This window comes from Alligator sinensis, unplaced genomic scaffold, assembly GCF_000455745.1.
Source record: "Alligator sinensis unplaced genomic scaffold, ASM45574v1 scaffold1216_1, whole genome shotgun sequence".
Lineage (NCBI taxonomy): Eukaryota > Metazoa > Chordata > Crocodylia > Alligatoridae > Alligator > Alligator sinensis.
This window is the reverse complement of record NW_005842018.1, coordinates 356,759-382,237: the sequence shown is the minus strand read 5'-3', so window position 1 is coordinate 382,237 and position 25,479 is coordinate 356,759. Positions and strand designations below refer to the sequence as shown.

The window sequence follows — 25,479 nt, the reverse complement described above, 5'->3', positions numbered from 1 at the left end:
GGCTGGTGGCTAGATTTCATTTCCCAGCAGCCCTTGCCCGCATGGCTGGGGCCAGTTTCCATAGAGACCCCATCAGCAGCTGCACTGTGATAATGCAAGGGTGGGGTTTCCATGGAGACTGGCCCCAGCAGCACTAGCAGAGTGCATGGCAGGGCGGGGAGCTGCTCTGCAGCCGCTGGGATCTTGCAGCAGTGGTCCAGACTCAGAGCAGAGTTGCAACCTACAGCCTGCATGGGCAGGGGCATGCAGACTGCGGATTGCAGGTCTGCCCCAGCTCCTTGCAGTGGTGACAGCATGGTCTGGAGCTGGGACAGAGTCGTGATCTACTTCCTGCATGCCCCTACCCAGAGCATGCAGACTGCTGATTGTGACTCTGCCCTGGCTTCAGACCACACTGCCACCACCACAGGATCCCAGCAGGTCTGGAGCAGCTCGCTGCCCTGCCGCGTGCCCTGCCTGCACTGCTGGGGCTGGTGTCCATGGAAACCCCAGCTTTGGACTATCACAGTGCAGCTGCTGCCGGGGTCTCCAAAGAAACCAGTCCCAGCCATGCAGGCAGGGGCTGCTGGGAAATGGAGTCCATTGCCAGCTAGATCTGGCCTGCGGGCCAGACATTGTCCATCCCTGATTTAAGTACATGTCAAGGGCAGATCCAGGGGGGTGCAGTGGGGCATTTGCACTCCCCTTGATATCTGGTTCACCCAGACTTTAAAACTAACTGCTCGAGACGGGCACTGAGATTCCTATATTGGCAATGCTGAGAGAGTCAATTGATGTCCTGACTCATTATCATCTCCCTGATTTCTGCTAAGCTCTTTCTACTTCACAGGTGCTAATGACCCTCTATCCTTTTTAATGGTCTCAATCTTCCACTATTCAAACTATCCTTTCTTCTGCAATTTTGCCATCTGTTGGCCATTCCTGGTAATATCTTCATTACAGCCCTGTAGACTGGTTTTAGCTCTAGCTAGAGACCTTAATGCAGGTGCGGTGATATTAACTCAGATGTAGATTTTGTTTTATGAATCGGAATGAGAGAGGTACATTTAATTATAATGACTACAAGGCTAATGTCCAGTATCTTTTGACTATATTGACAATTTTTCCTAGTTTGTTGGATTTAAAAAAAAACATTATATACAATCTAGCAAATCAGTGCACATTCCAATACTTATTTTTGTTTTTTTGCTTTGATCTTAAACTGAATAATGCAATGCTAGCCCCCTAGCATATTAGTAAAGCTTCTAGCTTCTCTTTAACTGGAGAAAAATATGTGTTGTGTTATATGTGATGATGTGCCACATCATCTGCACACCTGTTTTGAAAATCCTAGATCCACCCATGGTACGTGCTGCTAAGTCAAGTGTCTTGCTAAGTCAGAGCCTGAGTTAGGGTATATGTAGTCTATGGATTAATCTTTCTGTTAGTTGTAATTATGCAACACCTAGAAATTTGCATCTAATAAAATGGGAGGTTAAGCTGTCATGCAGGGAAATATCTTATTAATTTCAAAATGCCGCATCAGCCAGTTTATGGTGATAGGCTACATGCACCAATAAGCAGTGACAGAAGGCAGATGAGATAAAGAATGACCATTACTAGCTTTTAAGTTATTCACGCATATCACACCCCAGCTGCAAGGTGACATGTCACCTCTCCCAGAAGCATCAGGGTTCACTGGAGTCTCTTATTCTACAAAATGCAAATTGCATGTCCTATTAATATTTGCAAATTCCTCAGCTCTCAAGAATGGAAGATAAAGCACAGAGCGCAGCATTTTTTTTCAATGTTTTGCTCCAATGAACCAGTTCAGCAACAGCAAGAGCAACCACTGGACCTCCAGGGAGAAAATGCAGAAAGAAAATGTTGATTTATTTCCCTGCTTAAAGGTAGAAGCATAGACCCAGGAGAGACTGAGGGTGAAAAATGTTGTAGAAATCTTAGAAGGGCACTAAAACATGGTCACTAAAGCTTTCTGGTGCTAGACATTTTTCTTTGGTAAAAAGTCCCTGAAGAGGATTTTTTGTTCATCAAGATGCTGGAATTCCATCTAAGAGACAGTCATTATCTCTTTATTGGAAATGTACTTGGTCCTTGCAGACTGAAAGAATGAGCTTAAATAACTCCTCACTTAAAAAGAAGAGAATTCTGTTAAACACTCACAGCCTCATTGTAATTACTCAGCACTGATGACAGGGATTGGGATGGCAGAGGCACTAAGGCACACGGTTAGCAGCCTGGAGGTCACAAGTTGAAGGCCGTAGCAGAAGTGGCCATGTGAAATTCTAGTAAATCTGCAGATTTTGCTAAATCCCTTGTCAAAGGACAAGGACACAAGGAGGAAGAAAGGTAGTACTGATGATCTAATACAGGGGTTGTCAACCAGGGGTATGCATACCCCTGGGGGTACTTGGGAAGGCCCCAGGGGGTGTGCGGCATAATGCCGCTGCACCACTTCCCATTCAGCAGCCGGGGCTCCCCTGTTCATTGACTGGTCCTGGGGGGCCCCCCTCCCTCTGCTCCACATCCAGAAGCGGGTACCCATCAGAAGGGGTACACTCCTCAAAAAAGGTTTGAAACCCCCTGATCTAATAGGTGGCATTCTTCCCTTAGCACTGAACTGAAATCTGAAGTATGGGTATACACGGAGCTCTGCGCTGAATGGAGGTGAGATGGTTCCCAAAGCATCCAGTCTGTGTATTGTAGTAGAAGGAGGACTGATATCTACTATATGGATAGATTTTGTGTGAAGCTGTCATAGAACTGAATGGGAATTGTGGACATGTATCTGGAGAGCAGAATTAACTGTTATAATCACTCTCCTAACAACAGAAGTGATTTGGTAGCAATGCCAATGACAAGTTGGCAAATGGAAGGGTGGGTTTATAAGATGAAAAGTAACCTGGGGGTTTCGGTGGGGGAGTAAGTGGGTGCAATGTAAAGTATGATAAGGCCTTCAATGTGTGACTTACACCAACTCATACCCATTGATTGCTTAGCTGATTATGATTTCCCCCACCTCTGTATTTGGCTCTGTGACATTATTCTTCTCATAAGGAACTAGCTGTTTTTGTTTAGGCCTTAGCTGGAAACCTAATGATCCTGCTAATATCCTCTGCTTTATGTCTCTCAAACTTGAAGATCTAATACTGCTGATCGCACCGTTTGCATTAGTTGGCATTGGACAAGATTTGTTTTGCAGCTCATCAATCCTGCATCTCAAGTGAACAGATGGTTTACTGTAGGCTTAATTTAAGGTGTTTCCGCTCTTTTTGGGCTCAGTAACCTCCTGAATTCTGGACCATCGGCTGTGCAAGGAATCAGCAAGATTAGATCAAGGAAACATTCCTGTGTATCAATCATAGTATCAGAAATTACTACTAAAGTAACCATTTTCTGTTTTGCGTTTTTCAGCTTCTCTGCTTCTAATTCTGTGTCCAGTTTGCCTTTTGAGAAGTGTAATACAGTTTTACATTAGTAGTCTACATCCTCATCTAAAGCATGATTTCATGGCAGGAAGACAGAAACTCAAGGAAACAACTCACCCAATAAAAGCCATGAAATATTATTTTCCATGATTACCCATATCTGTTAATAAAATAGTTATAAATATTGCATGGATGGCACACTAGATTTGTTTGAAATACTGTATAGGTGTTTAAATGTCCCTCTTAAACAAACACATGGGCCAGATCTGGTTCCAACAGTTGTCAGTGGGAATTGTGTGGGAGGTCCGTTTCTGAGCAATGATCCTGTACTTTACAAAATTCCGCTCATCCTCTCTGTAGAGCTCTTTGTTTATTGAATTTGCCCTCAAAGTACGGATGCAGGCTAAAGGTCTGGGATAGTGTTGGGTGAATTCCTCAATAAAAGCATTCCCAGACATTTGCATGAATAGAACAACTTTGTTATGATAAGACGTCATCATCTTTAAAACAATTCTCATCCAACTGCCAGATAAGCCTTTTCCCTTTCTCATTTATGAGAATGTTCCTCGAAAGTGAAAATCTTGGGACTGTCTGTAAACAGGTGCATTTATCTGTTCCCAAAGATTTACCCTATTCCTTGAAATACGAGATGGACTTTTACTTAAATGTGTGTGTGTGTGTGTGTGTGTACACATAAACAAGAATTTAAGAAAAAGTCCCTACAGATATGGCTTTTATATGCCCCATAGGGACTATGTACTTGTGTCCATTTTTGCTATTTTCTTTTTTCTTACATCATAAGTCAAAAAATTTGGGTGCATCTCATTGGCTTCAGGATCCCAGTTTAGGCATAGGAGTAGGCACAGGAGAATGGTTTCTCTACTCCCATAGTATTATTCTCATCACAGTTCAGTGATGTATTTAGGATTGACACTCAGCTTGATGTGAAGAGGATCAGACCTTCTATCGTCTTATGTGTGTGTGAATGTCATGCGCATCGCTGACTGCATGGGAAATAAACAATGATATAATCCCATTGAAATTCTTGAACTCTGCTCTTGATCTTGAAGCCAATTGAGTTGCAGCAGTGAGTACAGTGATTTGAAGATGAAAAGTACTGTACAAGTGTACTTATTAGTTTGAACTCTTAGTTTGTAGAGACTTGGTTTAGAAATCAGGACGACATTTTGCCAGTGAAACAAAAGATGAAATAATAATAATTATAAAGCAATCAGTAGGCAAAACATAGCAAGCCTGTGATTTAGGGAAATGAGGTTACTAAGCTTTCTAGCTCTGTAACATTTCATCTGAAAGCTGAAATCATTTGTCAGGTTTTTCAGAATGGAGTGCATGGCTCAACAAACAGAATGCCAAATTCCACCCTACATTTTCAGTTCCCAAAGAGCAGTTTACTCTAGAGTTTGTAACATCTAAAGGTTACTTTATCAATACAGGCAAGAAAGCTGAATAGGAGTTGCAAACACAGTATAGAATACTTATATTTATATGCAATGAGTATTTTGACCAGGTCAGCTGAAACAAGTGGTGGGAAATATAAGTATTCAAGTGAAGAAAACTGAGATTAAGAGCTTTTTGCTGTTTCAGAGACTTCAAAGTTCATTCATCTAAATATGCTGCTATTAGTATTACCATTTTGGTTTTGTTGCTGTGTTGTGGTTTCTGCAGACTTTTTTGGAATGGAAGCATGCTGGGTACAGTCCAATTGCAATATATTCCCGGGGCTCCTCTGAGGATTGAGAAGCAGCAGTGGAAAGAAATGTCCCTGCTGCTGCTTGTCAGTGGGCACGTCTACACAAGACGCTACTGCACAGTAGCAATGAGCTATTGCTCAGTAGCTTGTTGCTACCATACAGTAACATTGCTGGGCACTAACATTAACGGTACTGCATAGTAGTAATGAGCTACTGCACAGTAGCATTGGAAAAAAAAACTGCTGCCAGGGCAGGGGGACATTGTCCCCACCCAGGGATTGGCATAATACTTATGCCACTACTGAGTCCACTGCTCATGTAGACACAGCCAGTGTAAAGTTGCGTTTTCCTTTTTTATGAATATATGTTCATGTTAGGCAGCATAAGGGTGTAACAAAGACAGGAGGGAGGACTTCGTTCATACAGCTGATATGACCTAGGTGACACCAGTGAATGCTGCTTGCTGGGTGCCTCTACATGTGCAAATGCCCCAGGATGGGTTTACTGTAGAGCAATTTACTCTAGAGTAAAGCATCTACGTATGCGGGGAAGAGGGAGCAGATTTGCTGCTCATGGCAGCGGTCTGCTCCCACCGCCACTGGCCCTGCACTGGCCTCCTGAAGCGGCCAGGGGGAGCTCTAGCTCCCGCAGAGCTCCCGCAGGGAGCGTGTGGTAAGGAGATAACTGTTTCCTGGCGGGGGCGGGGAGATTGCTCCCTGCTCCTGGGAGCTGCCTTTTGCAGGGGTGGGCTCTGGGGGTGGAGCCTGGGTGGGGACCATGTCCCCCTGCCATGACAGCAGGGATCTCCCAGCCTCACCTCTGCAACCTCAAAGCTGGGGCAATTGCGGGAGCTCCTGGGGAAAGGGAACAATCTCCTGCACCCTGCTGCCCAGCCAACTGGGAGCACATTTGCTCCCAGGCAGTCGTCTACACATGCCGCACTGTGCAGTAATTACTCCCCAGTAAATTTGCTACTTGTACTTACACATAGCAAATTTACCCTGGATAAGAGCAAATCACTGTGCAGCAAGCATCTGCAGTCTGGTGACGCTTACTGTACAGTAATTTGCTCTGATCTCGAGTCAAGCATCTCATGTAGATGGGCTCGCTGTCCACTACATCTTGATCTTAACTAAAAGAAGAGCGTGATTCAATCTCTGCTCTCATTCAGTCCTTCTGCTTACCAGCACTAGAGTGCCAAAAATGATGCCTAATATCTCCTTCTATAATGGGATGGACAGCATCAATGTGATGCACACGAGCTACTGCACTGCCATTATGCCTTGAGAACTTCTGGTGGAAGATTTGATTTGCAGCTGTGACCTAGAAGTGAAAAGTGCATGCCATTCCAGATCAGTAAATCATCCCATCTCAATTATGCTGCAGTGCATAATATAAATGTATCCACAAAAAGACAAATGATAGTGTAAAAATGGCATACCTAGGACACTGATTTTCACTTGATTGGCCATGTGGAATGTTATGCAACATCATACACTGCAGCCAGACCTTCCTCCTCTATGAATCGTGCTTCAAAATACATTTTCGTGGTTTACAATTGTAAGCCTTATCACGCATGATTATGATTCTGTGCAAGTGCAATGGCGCATAGACACCTTCCTCCCCCCGACAGCTTATTAGCCCTTATTCAAGAGATTTCACTCCATATTTGTTTTGGTTGTATGGATCATTGATAATTACCCCTGATGATCAATAAGTATTCAACCCTAGTACTCAACTACTTTTCTGCGTTTTCAAGTTTTACGTTCCACTGAACATGACACAGGTATACAAATAAAAGACAACAATGGAAGACAGTCTTTCTTGTGCACATAAAATAGGAAACAAGTGCTGACTGTGGGCCATTTAAAGCTCTTTATCTCCTAAACAGAACTTTCACCACGGAAATGATCCAGGAAGGCTTGTTCTCACCACAGAAGTCATTAGGGTGACACAGAAAATTGAAAGGCAGCTTTGCTTCCTCAGTGTAATAGTATCTATATGTTATCTGTGGGAGGAGGGCTAGAAGTAAACCATGAAATACCAGTTAACTCCAGGAGGAAATCTTAGTGACTTTAGATTTTTTTCTAACTGGAGATCATAAGTTTAATGACTTACTCCCCAACAGGGATACAAGAAATATGGAAGGAATATGAGAAAGAGAGAGCGAGCGAGAGCATTTCAGTTAGTACAAATGTAGTATGTGGTGCTGGAGTGTATTATTCCTTATTTTCCTCATAATGCAATCTTACACATAGGGATGTCCTCTTTAAAGCTTCCGAATCAGCTGCCGTTCTGTTTGATGATACAGCGGCTTACACAGGATAGACTCACACAAGTACACACAAACCCAAGGAGCTGGATTCTGACCTCTGATCCTGCTGTCCCATTGTTTCAATCAGGAGTCTAATCATTTCAGAATCGTGAGTCAGGCCCTCTGAAATCATGAATCTGGCTTAAAAAACATGAGATTTAAATTTGGAACTCATTCCACTTGCCTTCTGGTTTCTGAGTCGTCCTGCAGCACTTGTATCACATTTCAAGGCACTTATCTGCAATTCTGTGTGCTAGAAGATGACTTTTGATGTAATAAAACCTGAGATTCTCACAAATGCATTTGCATCCAGGCAGTAGGTGTTTAAGAAAGGCACCAAATATTGTAAGACTTGCAAGAAAATTGTAAAGAACAGCAACACTAATCTTATGTATCACTCAGGCAGCTAGCAATGCTACAGTGCAGCTGGAACTGTTTAGCTACACATTCCCCAGGAGCTTTTAGTTGCTATAAAATAGTGGAGCTGCTGCCAGCATCAAGCTCCCCATCCCATTTGGGTGTGGATTCCTTGAGAGGGAGAAGAGCACTATGGGGGCTGTTTGTGAACAAAGTGAGGCCATGGTGGCTGCCCTCTTGAAACTCTTCCCACCTCCTCCACTAAGCAGTGTTCAGGCACTGGCAAGAAATAAGTCCTATGGAAACCTTGCTTCCTTCCTCACTGCCTTATTGGTGTAAGTGAATAATCATTTGACTGCAAGCTTACATTTTCTCTTTGTGCGCAGAAGAACATGCCAGCACAGAACATCAAGTGCTTGCGAGTTCATAGGACATGAAGATCAGAAGCTGACTTGACCTTTGCTTTTGTGGGACTCTGAATAGAAACAAGGTACATACTTAGGTTGTGTACCTACGAACCGAACATCCAATTCTCTGATCTAGCTTTTTGAAGCAGGAATCCAAACCTCAATCACTCCTCCCTCTATTTCCACTAGTGGAAGTTGTGAGATGTGAAGTGAGTCACCTCCCTCTCTGCTCATCCTGCTGGGACAAAGTGCCATGGGATTTAGGACTTTCCTGTATTGGTCATTTTTATATTAGTGACTCCCATTACGTCTTGAAGTTCCTCACAAATCTTGATGAATCAAGTCTCACAAAACTTGGTCGAGGCAGTTATAAGTTGTGATAGGAACTTTGCAGGTGCGTAAATGGAGCCTGAGAGAGGCTGAGTCAGAGACAATCGATAGCAGATATCAGTCTAGTACACAGGAAACCTGGTACCCAGTTGTCATTTCTAAGGATACTCTGTTTTTTACCTTACACTTTCCTGTTAGTTGCTTTTCTTGTTTTGTTCTTGGGGTGTGAAAATTGAGTCTTCATACATGTGGTGTGTAGATCTCTGTAATTTATGCAATCTGGTGTGTACAAAGATGCAATCTAGCACATTTATAAAGCCTGGAAGTGGATTAAAAGGACCGTATCTTGGTTTTCACATACTTGGTTGAAAGCCATATACCTGCTACTAAGTTCTCTGCCTTCAAGGCTTGTCCGTCTGTACTACAGACGTTCAGCACAGATGGTGAGGTGCTGCTTTCCTGACTACTTCTGAAATATTAAATAACCACGTGTGTGCTTGCGTGCGTATGTATAGCTGTCGCCCTTGTTTCATTTCTTGCTTGGTTCCTTTGGGCGCACATAAACCATTAACTACGCTAAGGAAGCTTCAGTGTTCAGAATCAAACTTGGCACTAATGTTCCTGCTGTGTTTGTAAACTCCACATCATCCTTCATCTGCACTGGGCTCAATTTTTGGTTGTTTCCTTTGTAAGGTATTTAGTGTTGAGAACAGCGTATTCTCCAAACACTCCTGTAATTGATCTGTACTTGCAATTCCCACTGGGTGAAATGGCAGATGTATACATGGAACAGATGCAGGCAGGATTTATATGACCCAGAATGAGAGAAAGAAAAATACTGATGCACTTTATAATTGAGAACTGGTTCCAAAACTGCAGGAGGCAATCAGATCATATGGTGGGAAAAGCTTACTGTTTATTGTGGCAATGGAAGAGGAACTTTGCATCACAGTTACTTAGAGTTTTTTTGGGTTTTTTGTTTTTAATTGAGATATCAGTATTGAGGTGAGAACCAAACATATGAAGCTTTCCAATGATATTACCTGTCAGGAGGTCAAAAACCATGTATGGCACTTCTAGGGCCAAGTTTTTAGAAGAGTTCAGGACTTAGTGCCTCCCCACTGAGAACTGTTTTATAAATCTAGTCTCAGTTGTAGATGCTGAGAACTATTGAGAAGCTGGCCTATGATGTCTAGAGATAGATCTGAACCAAGACCCAAAAAGAGCCCCAAACATGGAGACGTTCAAACCCTGATTGTGTCTATGACAGCTGAGTGGTTTCTTTTTAGTGTCCTATGAGAGCTGCCTGACTCCTGGGCCTAAATACCATACTTTCTTGGGTATTATATGCCCCCCAAATAAGAGAGACCTTACTTTAGGGAAGAAAGAATGAAGAAAAAATATCTTTTCAGTTATGACTGCATAGAGCAGGGACCGAGCCTAATCTTCAGTTCACTCACCCTCCATTTTCTGCTCAAGCAAAAGCCACAGTTTCACCCTTTCGCTGCTGAATTGCCAGCAGGTTTTGGCTGCTCAGTTAAAAGCTGAAACAGTTGCTGCTGCTGAAGACTGGATTTCATGGGCAAAGCTAGGATTTTGAAATGGGCTAAGGACTGTGAAATAGGAGGAGAGAGACCAGGAGCAATAAACAGACAGCAAAATTAGCTTGATTAGTGGAACATCAACACTGTTAAAAAGGAGACAGGATTGTCAACATTTGCAGAGTGGAGAGCAATTAGCAGGAATAAGCTAAATTATAATGAATCATTAAGTCAATACAGTGTATTGCATCATATGTGTACAAACCCTCAGTTTCTCTCTGAGACCAGTGACTGGTTCTTTTGCATCATATAGACCATCCAAGAATATTAGTTTAATTATTCATAAAAATGCAAGCATGACATAAATACCATTGAGGCAGAGTGACTCATAACAACAAGGATCCATAAGATTATGTTTTGTAATTGTTTTCCTTATTGACCTAGCTTGCCTTGGTAGGTGGTATATTAATAAAAGACTAAACAGTGGTGACAGTAATTGAAAAAGCAGGTAGAAGGCTAAATTCTGCACATAACACATATCATTACTGTATCATCCACTTTCTCTCTACTCCCCGCTATTTATTTGATTCATTCAGTTTGTTGCATTACGTTATCAACTTTAAAAGTCAGATCTTTAGGGCTCCAGATCATTGAAATCCATAACACTTGCAGAGTCAATGAAATTTGTCACATGCCTAAAATCACACAACCATAAACATCATGCTGAATCAGGGACTAGGGCAGAAACTATCCCTTTACTTCATCACTTAGAACAATGTAGACCTGATGAAATGCAAATGCTAAATATTATAATGAAGACATTTAATTAGCAGCAGCAAAGTTCACACACACTGCATGCAACAAAGGAGAGTTATCAAGCGTATACCTGTGAAGTTAACTTTCAGTAGGTAATCTTTATACAGCTTCTTGCCATCCAGATGCTTCATGGCATCACAGAGTTTGGTAGTGTTGGGGCATAGTGTCCGTTGCATTTTATGCAAGGCATGGGCCATTGCATAGACAGCATTCACCACAAACATGATCTTGGATTCTTGCTCATAATTGGAGCTGTTGATTGTTATGTGTTTGTCACAAGTTTTTTTATGCACCTTTCTGTTCTGGAGATTGCATTGGAATTTTTGCTCCCAGAAATCCTTGAACCAGGGATTGCGTTTATTATTGTAAGGGCTGAGGGTTTGGAAGTACCTGTCAAACTCTTTAACAGGGTGGGAGGCAAGTTCTAGGGTTATAGCTCCAGAAGCTATATGCTCATTACCCTTGACAATGCTCTCTTGTGCCCCCCACCCATCACTAGCAATCCACGTAAAGGAAACGTTGAATCGGTTGGCAGCAGCTATGAGCTCTCGAGAATCATCGCTTCGCATGAAGAGGACAACGACTCGTGCGTTGGGTTTCTGGAGCAGCTCTCTGATCACACTATCATAGGACTTCCTGATGTTGGATCTGCCAACCTTCTCAGAGGTGGCAATGCAGATGTTCCGAAGGCGAGCCTCCTGTTCGAAAGCTTCTATCCCTGTCTCTCCATAATCTCCTTCTGAAGCAACTGTTGACACATAGGTCCAGTTGAAGAACCGTAAGATCTCGGCCATTGCTTTTGCTTGATAGAAGTCAGGAGGCACCGTCCTTGCAAAATAGTCATAGCGGGACTTATCACTCAGCTTGGCACTGGTGGAAGCATAGCTTATCTGGGGGATCTGGAATAGCCGAAGCAAATTTGCAACCTGGAGGGAAGTTGGGGGAAAACACATTTTAACAGAGAATATTTACAAGAGTGAATTAAGACAGATTAAAGGCTGAATGAGGCCTGTTCTCATTAGGGTTACACCTTTAAACCAGCAGACTAGTTGGCCCACAGCTCTCTAGACACCACTGTTTGATTGGAGAATAGCTATCTATCCAGCCTTGGTATTGATACCTCACTCAGATCTATGTGATTTGAGTGACCTCTCCAGGGCTTAGTGAAACTTTACTTGATATGCCCAGAGCAGCCCCAAATGAATGCATACAAAACCTTCACCTTTAAAGAAACTCTTCCAACCACACCTATTTAGTGACACCCTCTATTTGCAATGAGCTACTGTCATTTCCTTTCTGTGCTGTGTTGTGCTCTTTGTTCTGTATCTTTCTCATCTGAGCATCCCTGAGGCAGTGAACATGTTGTTTGTTGGGTATGGCTCGATTGTGGTACAATGCTGTTTACCTATAACACTTTATAAATAATAAATAACAACAGTAATACGTAATTACACTGCCTGGGAGATTTAGCTTGTTCCATGTGCTATTTCCATACCCATTACCTTTCCTCTTGCTAGTAGCTATTATGGGTAAATATGTTTGTATCTATCTATTCAGATCATGCTGGTCATTATGAGGCAGTGTTACTCTTAGACTACATCTGAAAGCACAAAAGGAAAATTGTTAGCATTTCTTGCTCCATTGGGCAACTGCTATGGAATCTGGACTGATCAAAATGTTAGAATAATATTCTGAAAACTAATAAATCTAAGGCCAAGAGGTAAAAAAATGGCATAGATAATTTGCCCTTGAATTCTCCTATGAAATATTTCAGGTGCAAATGACTTCTGAGAATTGTAGTGGTGATTGGGAAATGAAAGATACGGTGGGGATACTCAGGCTAGCTTTATGGACAAGCTCAGATAACAGCAACAGTCTATTTGGACCAGAATGAAGCTCAGTACTGGCTAACTCACTTTTCTTCTCTGGTCGCCTGTGACTGGAGTCTAAACAGATGATTTGTGAAACTTCGTTGTCTGGTATGGTAAAACTTTGGGCAAGAATTTAATGAAAAATAGAAGCAACCCAAGTTTTAGAATCAACTTTAGCAACCGGACTCAGCCAATTAAGGGCAATGCTTTCAACCCAGGGTGTATGCAATGAGACCATGAAATCCATATGTAGCTACTTAAGTAGTCTGATTCTTCCATTGTTGAAGTCAGTGGGAGTCAGTTGCAAATGCTGAGCGCCTTTGAAAATCAGGGCAAATGATCTATTAAATTCCTTAGAGGCTTGATCTTGCAAGAGACTTAGGCACACACGGGACTTTACACAGTGAGCATGTCTACATGTTGCCATATGGCAACATTGTTACTGTGCCATGTTTTAGTACTTGCTATGCAGAAGTACTAAAACATGGCGCAATAACCACCTGTACTGTGGCCTATGGGTAGTGCATGCTCAGATTCACCAGCTATGTCACCGTAGTGGCATGTTATAGCCAGGGAGCATGCTGCTATGGCAATGTAGCTGGTGATCACATGTAGACACACATGATCTCTACATCGCTGTAGTACACCGTACGGTGATGTAGTGTGTCGCTGTATCTCTGTAGGGTAATGTGTAGACATGCCCAGTGTGATTAAGTGCCACTGACTTCAAGAGCAGGGTCATGAATGGGAGCATACACAGGTAAATCTGAGCCTAGGTTTTTGCAAGACAATGGCTTGTGGATGGATTGAGGAATTTAACTTGAGGAATATTCTAGTTTAGCTATATATTCTTTTTATATACTCAGTTTGTTATGTACAAATGAAACAACTGGAAGTTTGTCACCTGTCAGTGCAATCCCAGCTGAGAACCCACTTCCCTTCACAGTCTTTGAGCTATTTCCATAAGCATCTAGCATTGAACTATCCAGTCTTGGCACAAATTGCTTGTTTAAGAGTCATCATTTTCACTCTTTCATTCTGTCACATTCATAAGGCACAGGTAGTGAGTCTCTAGCTATAATTCTCAAGCAAGCTAAAAACAAGAGAGAGAACTTCTTACAAAGTTGTATCATCAAGGAGCAGTGACTCAGGCATAGATACTGAATATATATGAATCTGTTTCTCCATCTGTTCCTTGCCATTCAGTAATCTAGATGTTGGAAGGTAAAGTTTTGCAACACTTACACTCCTCAGAAACCACAGGTTCAAAGCTATTTTTTATTTCCTGGGGTAGATATAGTGAATGTCAGTCCAATCTTAATGCTTTGTCGTCTTTCCATCCTGGGGAGGTATTCAGTATTTGACAGTTCTTTTTTTGCTAAAGATGAGATTTCTTTTGTGTCTTTGGCCAAAAAATCTTCTCCCCTTCAGCGCTAACATGCTGTACACTAGTTGGTTGTATATATGCTCACATGTGAATCAGAACAAGATGTTCTGGCATGAGAGATGTTACAGTAGTGTTATAGTGTTTATTAGATGTAATTTTATTTTTGGAGGTGGGAGGGTTCATGTTACATTCATTTGACAAGAAACCTCATCAGATTGCCACATTTTCCTTTCTGAGACATTTTCATCTGAAAATACTATAGCATTTTATGATACTTAAGGAATTTATCAGCCTAGCACCACTTTGAGATAAGTAAGCACTAGAATTTCTATGTTACAGGTAAATAAGTAAATTGTTCAAGATTTTACAGCAATTGCACAGCACGGCAGGTTTTCTAACATCTAGATCCTTGCTATAACCCCAGCTGATCTGTCTTCCCTTAAGGAAACATGCACAGCTGCCAATATACCTTCTAGCCAGCTTGGAAACAAATGCACTGACTGTTTACTACATTTTCAGTGGCAGCTGTAGGTCAGATTATGGTCAGTACATTTACCCATATTTGCAGTGAGAACATGTTAAATTATTTTTCCTGTTTGGTCTTTCCTGCTAGTTTTAAGAATCCAAAAATATTACACAAAAAAAGAAAAGCTGTGTTTAGAGGCTTAAATTAAGTAAGTGGGAGGGAGATGCTGATTCACAAAGGACTGAAATATAGGAGAGCAATGAAGCAGCTGCCCCCACATACAACCATACCTATTTTTAAAAAATATTTGTGAGTAGATGTAGAATTCATGGAAGGGAGGGAATCATCATTTCTGGTTTGTGCCTAATCTCATATGGAGGGTAAGGCTGGTATAGGTGATGTTAATACACTGGTTGTTTTTGGGTACTCCTTGCATGTGTCTACATAAGACATTTACTGCACAGTAGACTAATTAGGGGTGCAGTAAACATCATGTATCTACACATATGCCCCTATTAGGCTGGAGCAAACTAATTTGCTCCGCAGCAGCGCATGTGTAGACGCTACCCTGGTTGGCTGTTGGTTAGCCTGCTGGTAGGCTGCCTGCTGGTTAGCCTCACACTGAAGCACCCTCATGCCCCTGCCAGCTCCTCTGCAGCATACTGAGCCATGGGGAGCAGCCCTGGGCTGCCAGGCTGATCCCAAGGGCCCCCTGCCAGCTGGGGCTGCTCCGACCCGGTTCAATGTGCTGCATTCCTGGGAGCACGTGAAGACGCCTGGGAGCAGTAAATTCCAGGGCAATAAGCCCTGGAGTTTATTCACGTATGTTAACATGCACGTGTAGACATGCCCCTTGTGCTCTAGACTGACAGCACTAACCCATTTCACATACACCACTGAAGAGCTGCCAGCTGTTCAAAAGGGCTGGTGAATTGAGAACTGAATTGGCGAATGGTGAGTGGATATAGATTTAATAGATTTCATAGACATTTGGGCTGGAAGAGACCCTGGAGGATCATTGAGTCCAGCCCCCTGCCCCATGGGCAGGAATTCAGCAGGGATCATAGGATCCCAGCAAGATAAGCATCCAAATGTGTCTTGAAGGCATTCGAAGTAGGTACTTGAACTGCCTCCGGCGGCAGTCTATTCCAAACCTTGGGGGCTCAGACAGTAAAGAAGTTCTTTCTTATGTCCAGCCTGAATTGGTCGTGGTGGAGTTTGTGACCATTTGATCTTGTCATCCCTTGGAGCACTCTGGTGAACAGACGTTCCCCCAGGTCCTGGTGAACACCCTTGATAAACTTATAGGTGGCCACCAGATCACCCCTGAGCCTGCACTTTTCTAGGCTGAAGAGTCCCATGGTGCTCAGTCTCTCATCATAAGGTCTGTTTTCCTGACCTCTGATTATGAAGCTGAGCTTTCATTTTATATAAAATGATCTGCAAGACTGGTGTAATATATAGGCACATAGAAAAGGTGTTGGAAACTAAAAGTGGGGGCATGAAGGGTGGGTGCCTGGTGCTGTAAAACCAGATGGCTCAGGGCAGCTGTGGAGGTGCCTAAAGCTAAACAAGAAGAAAGCTATGTCTGAACTGTTGTTCCTTAAGTGTCTTACTTGCAGGTACCTCCATGTCACAGGGGTTCAGATGACTCAGTGGGCAAATGTCTGCCTGGACCAGGATAACTAACTGACAGCAGTTTTGAGTTCAGTGCCAGGTACCAGAGCTGCTCTCCACACTTGAAGGACAACAGGGTTGGTGGCTTTTACCTTTTGCCTACTAGCTTAGTGACAAGGACACTTCCCAGGACATGGGAATCTTATGCTCTAGGTGTGCCTCATGATTTAAACCCACATTCTGACTTCTCATGAGATTGGCTAACTGCCAGCCTATGGGCTAAGCTGGGTGGACTCTTTCTCCAATTGAAGCTGGCCTACTGGGCAGCCAATTCATCATTCAGAGGGCCAGAATACAAGCAGGCAAGACTCTGGCTCAGTTCAGGAGTGTTGTTGCTCCAACTGCTTTAAACATTGAGCTATAAATTCAGTATCAGACCATCAAAGCCAGAAGCTGCTAAGTTACTTAGCAATCCCTGCAGTAGTGGAATTCACCCTGCTGTGGGATGGGGGAATTGAGGAGGAAGCAGGGTAGAGGGGTTTAGGAACTAGGAGCGTGGACTTGAGTTCCTTGGAATGAGATGGGTCTATAACTCTGGTTTTTCACTTGCTGGTCAAGTGTTCTTGTCATGGCTACTAGGTAAAAGACCACCACTAGAGCCCTCTGGTATTGATCTGCATGCTTCTTGTCAGTCTCAAATAGTTCAGCATGGTTTGTCTGGGGGACAGGGGCCTAACCAGAGTGTGTGAGATTCTCAGTATCAGCTTGAATTGAAACAGAACTTAGGTGGGGCCGAGACTGGCCACGATTAATTCTCAGGATGCACCTCAGCCTCAGTCTAGATGCCTAGAGACCTTTACAGGCCCCAGTAGAGGTGAATATAGGTTCCTTAGCAGTTTTGTGTCCATTGTTCAGTGTCAATTTGTATCTCTTTTTGTTACTAAGGTGCCTAACTTCTTCCTACATCTTATTTAGACACCTCATTGTTAGTCTATGCTGCTTCAATGGCAAGTCCTGGCATGGGACTCACAACCTATCCACCCACCCAAACCCTATCTACCCAGACTCACTGCTGAAGCTCTGGTTTTGGAGTGAGCTTTTAGGTTTGAGTGGGTGGGCAGCATGCACTTGAATCCCCTAGTGCTGGCCCCCCCATTCCAGTAGACTAGACAAACCCTGAGAAGTCAATGAGGGTTTGGCCCTCTCTGTTTCAGTTTTCCGTTCATGAAATGGAGATAGTAGTATGCACAAGTGAAGGACTTTGATACTAGGGCTGTGTGAAACAGCACCATTTCATTTCAACTTCCGTTTTGCCATTTTGAAGGGACAGCCTTTTGTTTTGCTGTTTTGAAGCAGTGTTCCGTTTCATTTTGTTTAAACTGTTTCGCTGTTTTGACGCTGTTTCAATGTGTTTCAATGTTTTGCCCATAGACTATAATGGGGAATCATGAAAATGCCTATAACTTTGTTATTCTTGTCTGAGTCAGATGAAAATTGCAGGGATGGTAGCCCCTTCTGAGGGCATGAAGCCTGCCAAGTTTCAAGGAGATAGGGGCAGGGGTTTTTGTGAAACTGCACCTCAAACTGTTCAAAGCAAAACTCATATCACTTGCCGGCAGTGGTAGCATGCTATCATCCTGCACGCAGATCCAGGGGCCCGCTTCCCCTGGAAGAAGTCTGGCACAGCCCCCGCAGCCCTCCTGGGGGGCATGGGCCCCTGGATCTGTGTGCGGGATGACAGCAGGCTGCAGCTGCCGGCTGGGGCCAGCGCCAGCAATGGGTTTTTCCTGGTGCTTGGCGTGGGCAGCACCAGGCAAACTCGGGTGTAAGCACTGGCCCCAGCTGGCAGCAGCAGCATGCTGTCATCCACGTGCTCCACAGCTGGTATGCAGAGCTTAAAACAATAAATAAGAAGCCCTGCACTCACCAGCTCTGGCAGCGGCAATTGGGGCCTCAGCACTCGTGGCAGAGCACCTGTCCTGCAGCGGCGGGAGCAGCGGGGATCGCTTCCCTCCCTGGCTCCTGTGTGGCAGCTGCCCCATGGTGCAGGTGCAGCATGGCTTGGCAGGGTGCTGCGCACTGTCTGGGAGCTGGGGTGGATCCAGCAGTCTGCCAGAACTTCTGGTTTGATCCCCAGTTCTCTGATCATTCCCCCAGCTCTTCCCGTGGGGCGCAGCCCCCAGATCTGTGTGGGGTTTCAGCAGGCTGCCGCTGCTGGCTAGGGAAATAGACCAGAGCCGCCACCATCCCTACCTGGCAGCTGCAGCCTGCACCATCCGGGGGTCTGCACCCCCCTGGAAGTGCTCAGGGAAGCGATCAGAGAGCTGGAGGAAAGATCGGGGAGCTGGGGAATTGAACTGGGAATGGGGGAATGTTCAGAGACCTGAGAACATTTCCCCAGCTCCCGTTTCAATTCCCCAGCCCCCGGTTCAATTCTGCTGAAACCCCGCATGCAGATCCAGGGGCCTGCGCCCCCCAGGAAGAGCTGGGGGAAGTGATCCAAGACAGCTGGGGGAATTGAACTGGGAGCTAGATGTCAATAGCAGAGCAGTTCTTCCCCTGTTTTCCCCCTCCCTCACCTTAGTTTATTTTTAGCTGCAAGCAAATCTGGCTTGAAACGTTTGGAAAGTTTCAAGTGCCCTTGTTTTGTTTTGAAGCTTTTTTGAAGCCTTTCATTTTGTTTCAATGTCACTGTTTTGAGCTCGAAATGCATCAAAACAGCTTCAAAACGAAACACCCATTGAAATTTTGTGCAGCCCTATTCAATACCACAGTAGTGAGGGCCATGTAAGTACCTAAGATAGAAAAGTGGCTTTGGTCATCTGCCTGAGTCCTGTGTTAACCATAGCTTACCTGGACTTGAGAATAGCTCTACAATGTACAATGTAGTAGTGTTGCTGCTCCAAGCCTTTTACACATTCTACTATAATGTCAGTATCAGAGTGTCTGAGCCAGAAGCTGCTAAGTTACTTCAGAGTCCCATCCTACCCATATTCATATCCAGTGTGCAGCCTATTTGTAGGAATGAAGTAGTAATCACCTTCCATTGTATCTCCATGGCATTGTTGGAGTTGCTTATTGTTTTCCATTAGCATACGCTCTCTAACAACATTCCTGCCAAAAGGGGAACAGTTAAGGAAAAACCACCAACCTACCAACAAACAAAATGCTTCTTTTTAGAATGACTTTCTGCCAGAAATCTTGGAAATGAAGCTTTAAAAATTTAGCTACATATTTACTGCATTTATTATAGCCATTGGATTCCTGATAGCCCTCTAGATATAAAATATTTAGACAGTCTTATGACTTCATCAAAGAAATGAACATCAGAAATCAAGTGGTTTTTTTTTAAATAGGTGCCTGACTGACTGCAGACTTTGATGGTGAAGATGTATCTCAGTGATTCTCAACAAGGGCTGCAATGAGATTGTTTTAAGAGTGCTGTAGGGTGCCAACAAATATTACCATTTTTACATGTACAAACACCTACATGTGATTCACAAGATAAATCCAGAGATTTGAAATAGGAATCCATAGCATTAAATAGGAATCCTGTTGTGGTCTTTCTGAGTTCTTTGCAATGCAGAATTGCTCTAGTATTCGTTTTTGAAATGGGGTGCTGCTAAATTCAGAAAAGTTAGGGAGGGGCCTAAAAGTCTAAAAAGGTTGAGAACTTATTTTTATATACTTATCTATAGTAGTGAAAATAAAACAAATGAAGAGGGAATATGCAAGGAAACCATGGAATATTACAGCAGAATTGTCTCTAGCCAGAATGTTTTTCTCTGTGCAATAGCACAGTGGGACCTGAATATGTAGCACGGATATATAAGCTAAATCAGCATATTGATAAAAGCCCAAGGATGACCTACATATTCATGTGGGGGATTGAACAGGTCAGATTTCCTTCTCTGGAAATCAGCAATCCTTTTATGTTGTAGTCATGGCACACTTGTAACAGGATGCTTCTGAATGGGTCACTGGCAGCAGAGAGTGAACCTAGGACTTCTGATTCTAAATGACTCCCTTAATGCTTGAATTGAAGCATCTAGAACAGAGGTATCAATCGCAGGGCCTGTTGGCCAGGACTGGTGGGCACAACTGTTATTTGGCTCATAAGACTTCTAGGCTAGAGACAGAAGTTACACATAAACCAGTTTAAGTAATCAGAAACTGGTTTAAACCTGTAACAGAACAGAAGCTCAGTCCACATAAATCAGTTTCAAAATGGCTGAAACTGGTTTAAGATAAACCTGGCTGAATGTACTATCAGACTTAACTGATTCGGGTCAAACCAGATTATAAAACTTCTGTCCTAGACCCCCTCCTGGTTCATGTCAAATCACAGTCCCCCAGCATCCCAGCATGCTTTCCAGCCCTAGGCTGAGCCATCTGCTCCAGAGAGCAGTGAGGGACGGCTGACAAATGGGGGTGGGGGCAAGTCCAGTGGCGGATACAGCCCAGTCTTCAGGGGGGGAACTGTCCCCCCACCCCAGGCAAACCCTACCTGGAGCCTGGGGCCAGGAAGGGGAGTTACACTCCCCTTCCCCCACTCAAGCTTACTGCTGGTTGTGACTGTGGACTACAAATCCCAGAAGTACCTGGAAGCAGGAAGAGGAAGTGATGATCAACCCTGCAGAGTCCTGTTGCTGCAATTCTGGACTGAAAATCCCAGAGACCTCGGAAACAGGAGGAAGAGAAAGTGAACATAACAAGAGAGCTGTGATCTAGCACCCCCCACCTTCTGGCCTGAGCCACTGCAGGCATGTGGCTGCATTTCCTGAATCAAAGGTAAATGTCTGTTCACTTCTGTTTCAATTTAATCTGTGCAGTTTAGACTAACCTGCAAAGACTGAATCGATTCAGCCTCAGGCTTTTTGACTGTCTATATCTAGTCCTAGAGGGGCTGGGAATTAGAAGATGGGGCAAACGAGGGTAGGGCCTGCTGCCAAACGTCAAGTTATGGAGCCCTGTTGGGGTTGGGTATTAGAAACAGGGGCTCAATGATGGTTGCATTAACTAACTCCTGACTCCCTGACCCCACTCACACGGCTGCTCATTCCACCACTGGAGGGATCTCCAGATCCAGCTTGTAAGGAGCCCTGCAGCTTGTAAGGATCCCAGAGCAGCCCTGTGGTCTGGATTCAGTCTGGGGGGCCAGGTGAGTTTGAAACTCCTGGTCTAGATAGTTTCATCACCCCCCAGATGTGTCCCAGCCACTGTGAGAAGGCAGAATTCCCCACTGATTGTAGGCTGTGCCTGGACCTTTCTAATTTGTTCACAAAGCCATTTCTTAAGAGACAGACTGCTTCATGGTTACCTCCTCTCCCTCCACAGTAATACGTTGCTTTCTTTCCCACTTGTAACTGCTTAAATGACTACCCCTCCTATTTACAGTCACATGATTTCCCTTTGGTAACTACGGCAAGTGCTGACAGAGAAGGAAAACACTACTAGGAAATCAGCAGGCCCGGGAGTTTGAAAAGAGTATTGTGCGTTTAGGTATCCACATTCTTTGTGATTGTTTAAGAGCTGGTTCCTTTAGGGTCTCCCTGTTTTATGTGATTTAGAAATGAGGAGGGAAGCTGCAGCAACCTGCATGGAACGTCTTCCCTCCTGCATGGAGGGGGAAGCAGAAGTTGCAGGAGGGAAGAATTTGGAGGGGTTACCAAAGAAATCAGTCTGTGTGCACATGGATACAATGGTAGTTGCCTCTCTATATGCAGAGGGGTTAATGCAGAAAATGTTTAAAGTATGACTGCTTTTTTGTCATTATGCAAATCTGGCAAATAAAACAAGATGCCTGTGGTCAGTCGAATGAGATCCATGGTAAGTACAAGGAGTAACAGTCAAAGAAAGCAGTATCTGGGGAAGGGAAGGGGTGACTGCAAGCATGCAGGACACAGAACATCAGGATTACTGAATATTCAGTCAAAAATAATACTTAAACAAGACTGGAAGCACTTTAAACAAGAAGTGAATCTATATACAGAGCTTATAACGGGGAAACAAGATGAGAAAACAAAGGTAAAACTCTTCCTACCTTCCTGGGAGAAAAGAAATGATTGAGAATTTTGTCAGGAATAGACCAGAAACATTGGAACGGCGGACAATGGTGTTTGGGTTTTGCAGCCTCGAAAGAATGAGACTGTAGAAAGATGTTGCGTTTTTCTGTGACACTAACAAGTAGAAGCAGGAATAGATAGACAAACTACAAAGATGAGAACCCTGGCATCTACATGAACATATGATTTTGCACGGATTACCTGTAAATATTTTCTAAATAAAGAGTGTATCATTTGTGAGCCACACCCTTCAATCCGTGTGAGAGATTATTGAGAGAAACAGGTGTAATTTTACAGAAATGTCTCCAAATAGCAAGGGTGGCTGAACTGCCCCCAGGAAAGGATCAAACCATTAACAGCTGCTAGTGCAGAACAAGTTCACAGGATCCGGCTCATGCAGTGGGGCTCAACCTATGGCCCACAGACTGGATCCAGCCCATGGCATGGGGGATCAATGGCAAGCAACCAAGCACAGTGCATCCCCTTCTTTGCCCTGCACCATGCCACTGATCCTGTCCTCAGCCTGGAGGTAAGCTCTTCCTCATTCCCTTCCTCTCCCCTTCCCTCCCTTTGACATTGGCAGCCATCTCCCTTCTTTCCTTTCTTCTTCCCCACCTTCCAGTACTGGAGGAGAGCGGTGGCCCACAGAGCAGCTGAGTCACAAGCACCTGAACCACCGCTCTAAACAGTTGAATTCCACTGGGCTGAAGAAATACAGGAACAGAGACAGAGATGGACGGACCGAGAGCGCAGACATCGTGGTCCAGTGAATATCCCCTGGAAAGCAACCTGAAAAAGGCAGAAAGAAAAAAAGCCCATCCAGGTGGCAACTGGACAAAGGAAGTGGGAAACAGAACCAGTTATCCAAGAAAGAAAAAAGCAGCAGCACGTGAAGTAATGGAGAATTCCAGGCAAGAGCAGAGTGTCTGCAATGGGACTTGAGCATATATGAGAGATGCAGTGCATTGCAGAAGGCAGTGCACAGCCTTTTAACTGCCATATTTGCAACTAGGCTATTACATCAAGGACAGCTTGATAACTGCTGGTTTGTTCAGCCAGCTGCAGTATAATCCCTGCACTGATAAGCAACAATATGGGGACTGGAGAAATGTGACAAAGTGCCATTAATGTACTATAAAACCATTGTGAGGCCAGTGGGCAAATGCAGGCTGTTGATAAGAAACCCACAAAACAAGAAACGTTATCATCAGGAGTTAATAGTAGTTGACACACAGGAATACCATCCACTGTTGAGCACCGGGCCCTGAAAGCTGGGGATTAGATCATAGCACTACAGCAATATATCCTCAAAATGAGAAAGGACTGTGAGCAGTCACGGTGGACTCAGTGCAGCCTTGTAACAAAATACAAAAGCATATTTCAAACGAGGAGTCATTCAGATGGCAAGGTGAACTTAAGAAATAGGTTCCCATGAAACAGAGTCTTAGCCCCAGCAGAAGCACTGAAACAGGGACCATCAACCCTGGGAAGAAGAGGCCTCATTACTTTTGCTGAAACAAACTCAGAATGAATCAACAGCTTAGTCGTACTAGGGAGAAAACCTTCAGAGACCTTCTAAGGGTCTGCCTTGACCCAAAACCATTTAGTACACCATTGAAAAGAAGTCCCTACCCATTGCCAGTAACTAACAATGCATTATTGATCCGTCTCAGAGAAAAGTATTCATTAGGCGTGACTAAGCTGCCAACTGGCTCTGACAGGTAACAGTGCTACTTAACACACACACTGCTCCTTTGTGCATGCTACCTCCCAATCCAGAAGCAAAGTAGCCATGTGTGTGCAACACTGTGAGAGAGCTTTTTGGCATCGGCTCTTTGTGGCAAAAAGTAGCCCAACTGCAGTGCCATACAAATTAAGCTTCTTGACTCTCAGTTCTGGAGGGAGTGCATGCACAAGTGTGTTGTGACAGAGGATGCAGCAGCCTGGCCTGCTAAGTTCACAGCCAGGACTTGCTCTTGGATCCTCCCTGGAACTTGATACTAGCTCAGCTCTCTGATTATTTTGACTCCTGAGTCAGCTTTGGCTTCCCCTGGCCCTGCTTTTGGATCCTCCATAGAATGAAGTACCTGGCTCTCTGGTTCTCCTGGATTCTGGCCTGGGCTTGCACCCTGGACTTTGTTGCTTGTATCTCTGCTCCACTGACCCAGAGCCCAACCTGACACCCTGGTGAACTACACCCTCATTCAGCTGACCTCCTGGTTGCCCTTCAGGAGCCTATCTACAGGCCCAGCTGCCCACGTCCAGGACCTAACCCCCACAGCTAAGTATGAGACCCGTGCAAAGCCAGTAGCAAGAATCTAACTTCTCTCCTCTAAGTAGTTCTTTATGTAAGTTCCTGTAAATTATAAAGTGTTGTTTCCACACCACAAGCCTGCTCACAATACCATAGACTACATGCAACAGCTCACTTAGCTCTTCTGCCAAAATCAGCGGCTGTGAGAGGGTTAACACTGAACTGTTGCGGTTGGTATACCCAGGGAAAAATGGTAGACCCTCTTGCCAGCTGTGAGTCACAATGTCTGCTTGCTGTACTCCACACTGCTATTCCAGTAAAAAAAAAAAAAAAAATCAGCTTTCCTGCTTAAGACATGCACCCCAATTTTGGAAGGCTGATTTTGGGGGAAAAAGTGCACATGGTATGTAAGTAACTATGACATTCAGAATGAGCTACGTGAGCCAGCCAGCCACCTGACCATCTTTGCCACCCCTGCTAGCAGGTAAAAATACCTGTGCGCATAGCAGATGTCATTCTCATTGCAGGAGGAAATGTCAAGGGTGAAGCAATTCAGGACCATGATACTAAGCAGCAAAAACTTCTAAAGAGCTGGTCAGAAGAGATACGTTCAGTTTTAATGATAAGATGTACACAGTCACAGGAGATTACTACTTCATCCTTTGGGAGGTAATCTCTAGAAGTCACTCAAGCAAGAACTGTGATCAGAAAATTGAAGGTACATTTTTCAAGGTAAAATATAACCAATGTGGCATGTTCAGATAAATTGGCCACAGTACACTGCAGCAGAATTCACATGATTCAATGACAAAAGAGAATTGGAGCACAAGTTGCCTTCCCTTCAGTACCTACAAAGCAGTGAGAAGGCAGAGTAGGCAGTAAAGACAGCTAAGAGACTGATGGCAAAGGCAAAC

At 44.1% G+C, this 25,479-nt stretch overlaps 1 protein-coding gene across 1 annotated transcript in view; it reads right to left on the bottom strand.

The window, feature by feature from the left end:
- GRM3 (glutamate metabotropic receptor 3) overlaps positions 1-25,479 on the bottom strand; it is a 66,177-nt gene that overhangs the window by 31,448 nt on the left and 9,250 nt on the right. The window contains exon 3 of the mRNA XM_006022110.1: positions 10,976-11,831. Coding sequence (XP_006022172.1) covers positions 10,976-11,831 — 856 coding nt within the window. The remainder of the gene's footprint in view (positions 1-10,975; positions 11,832-25,479) is intronic.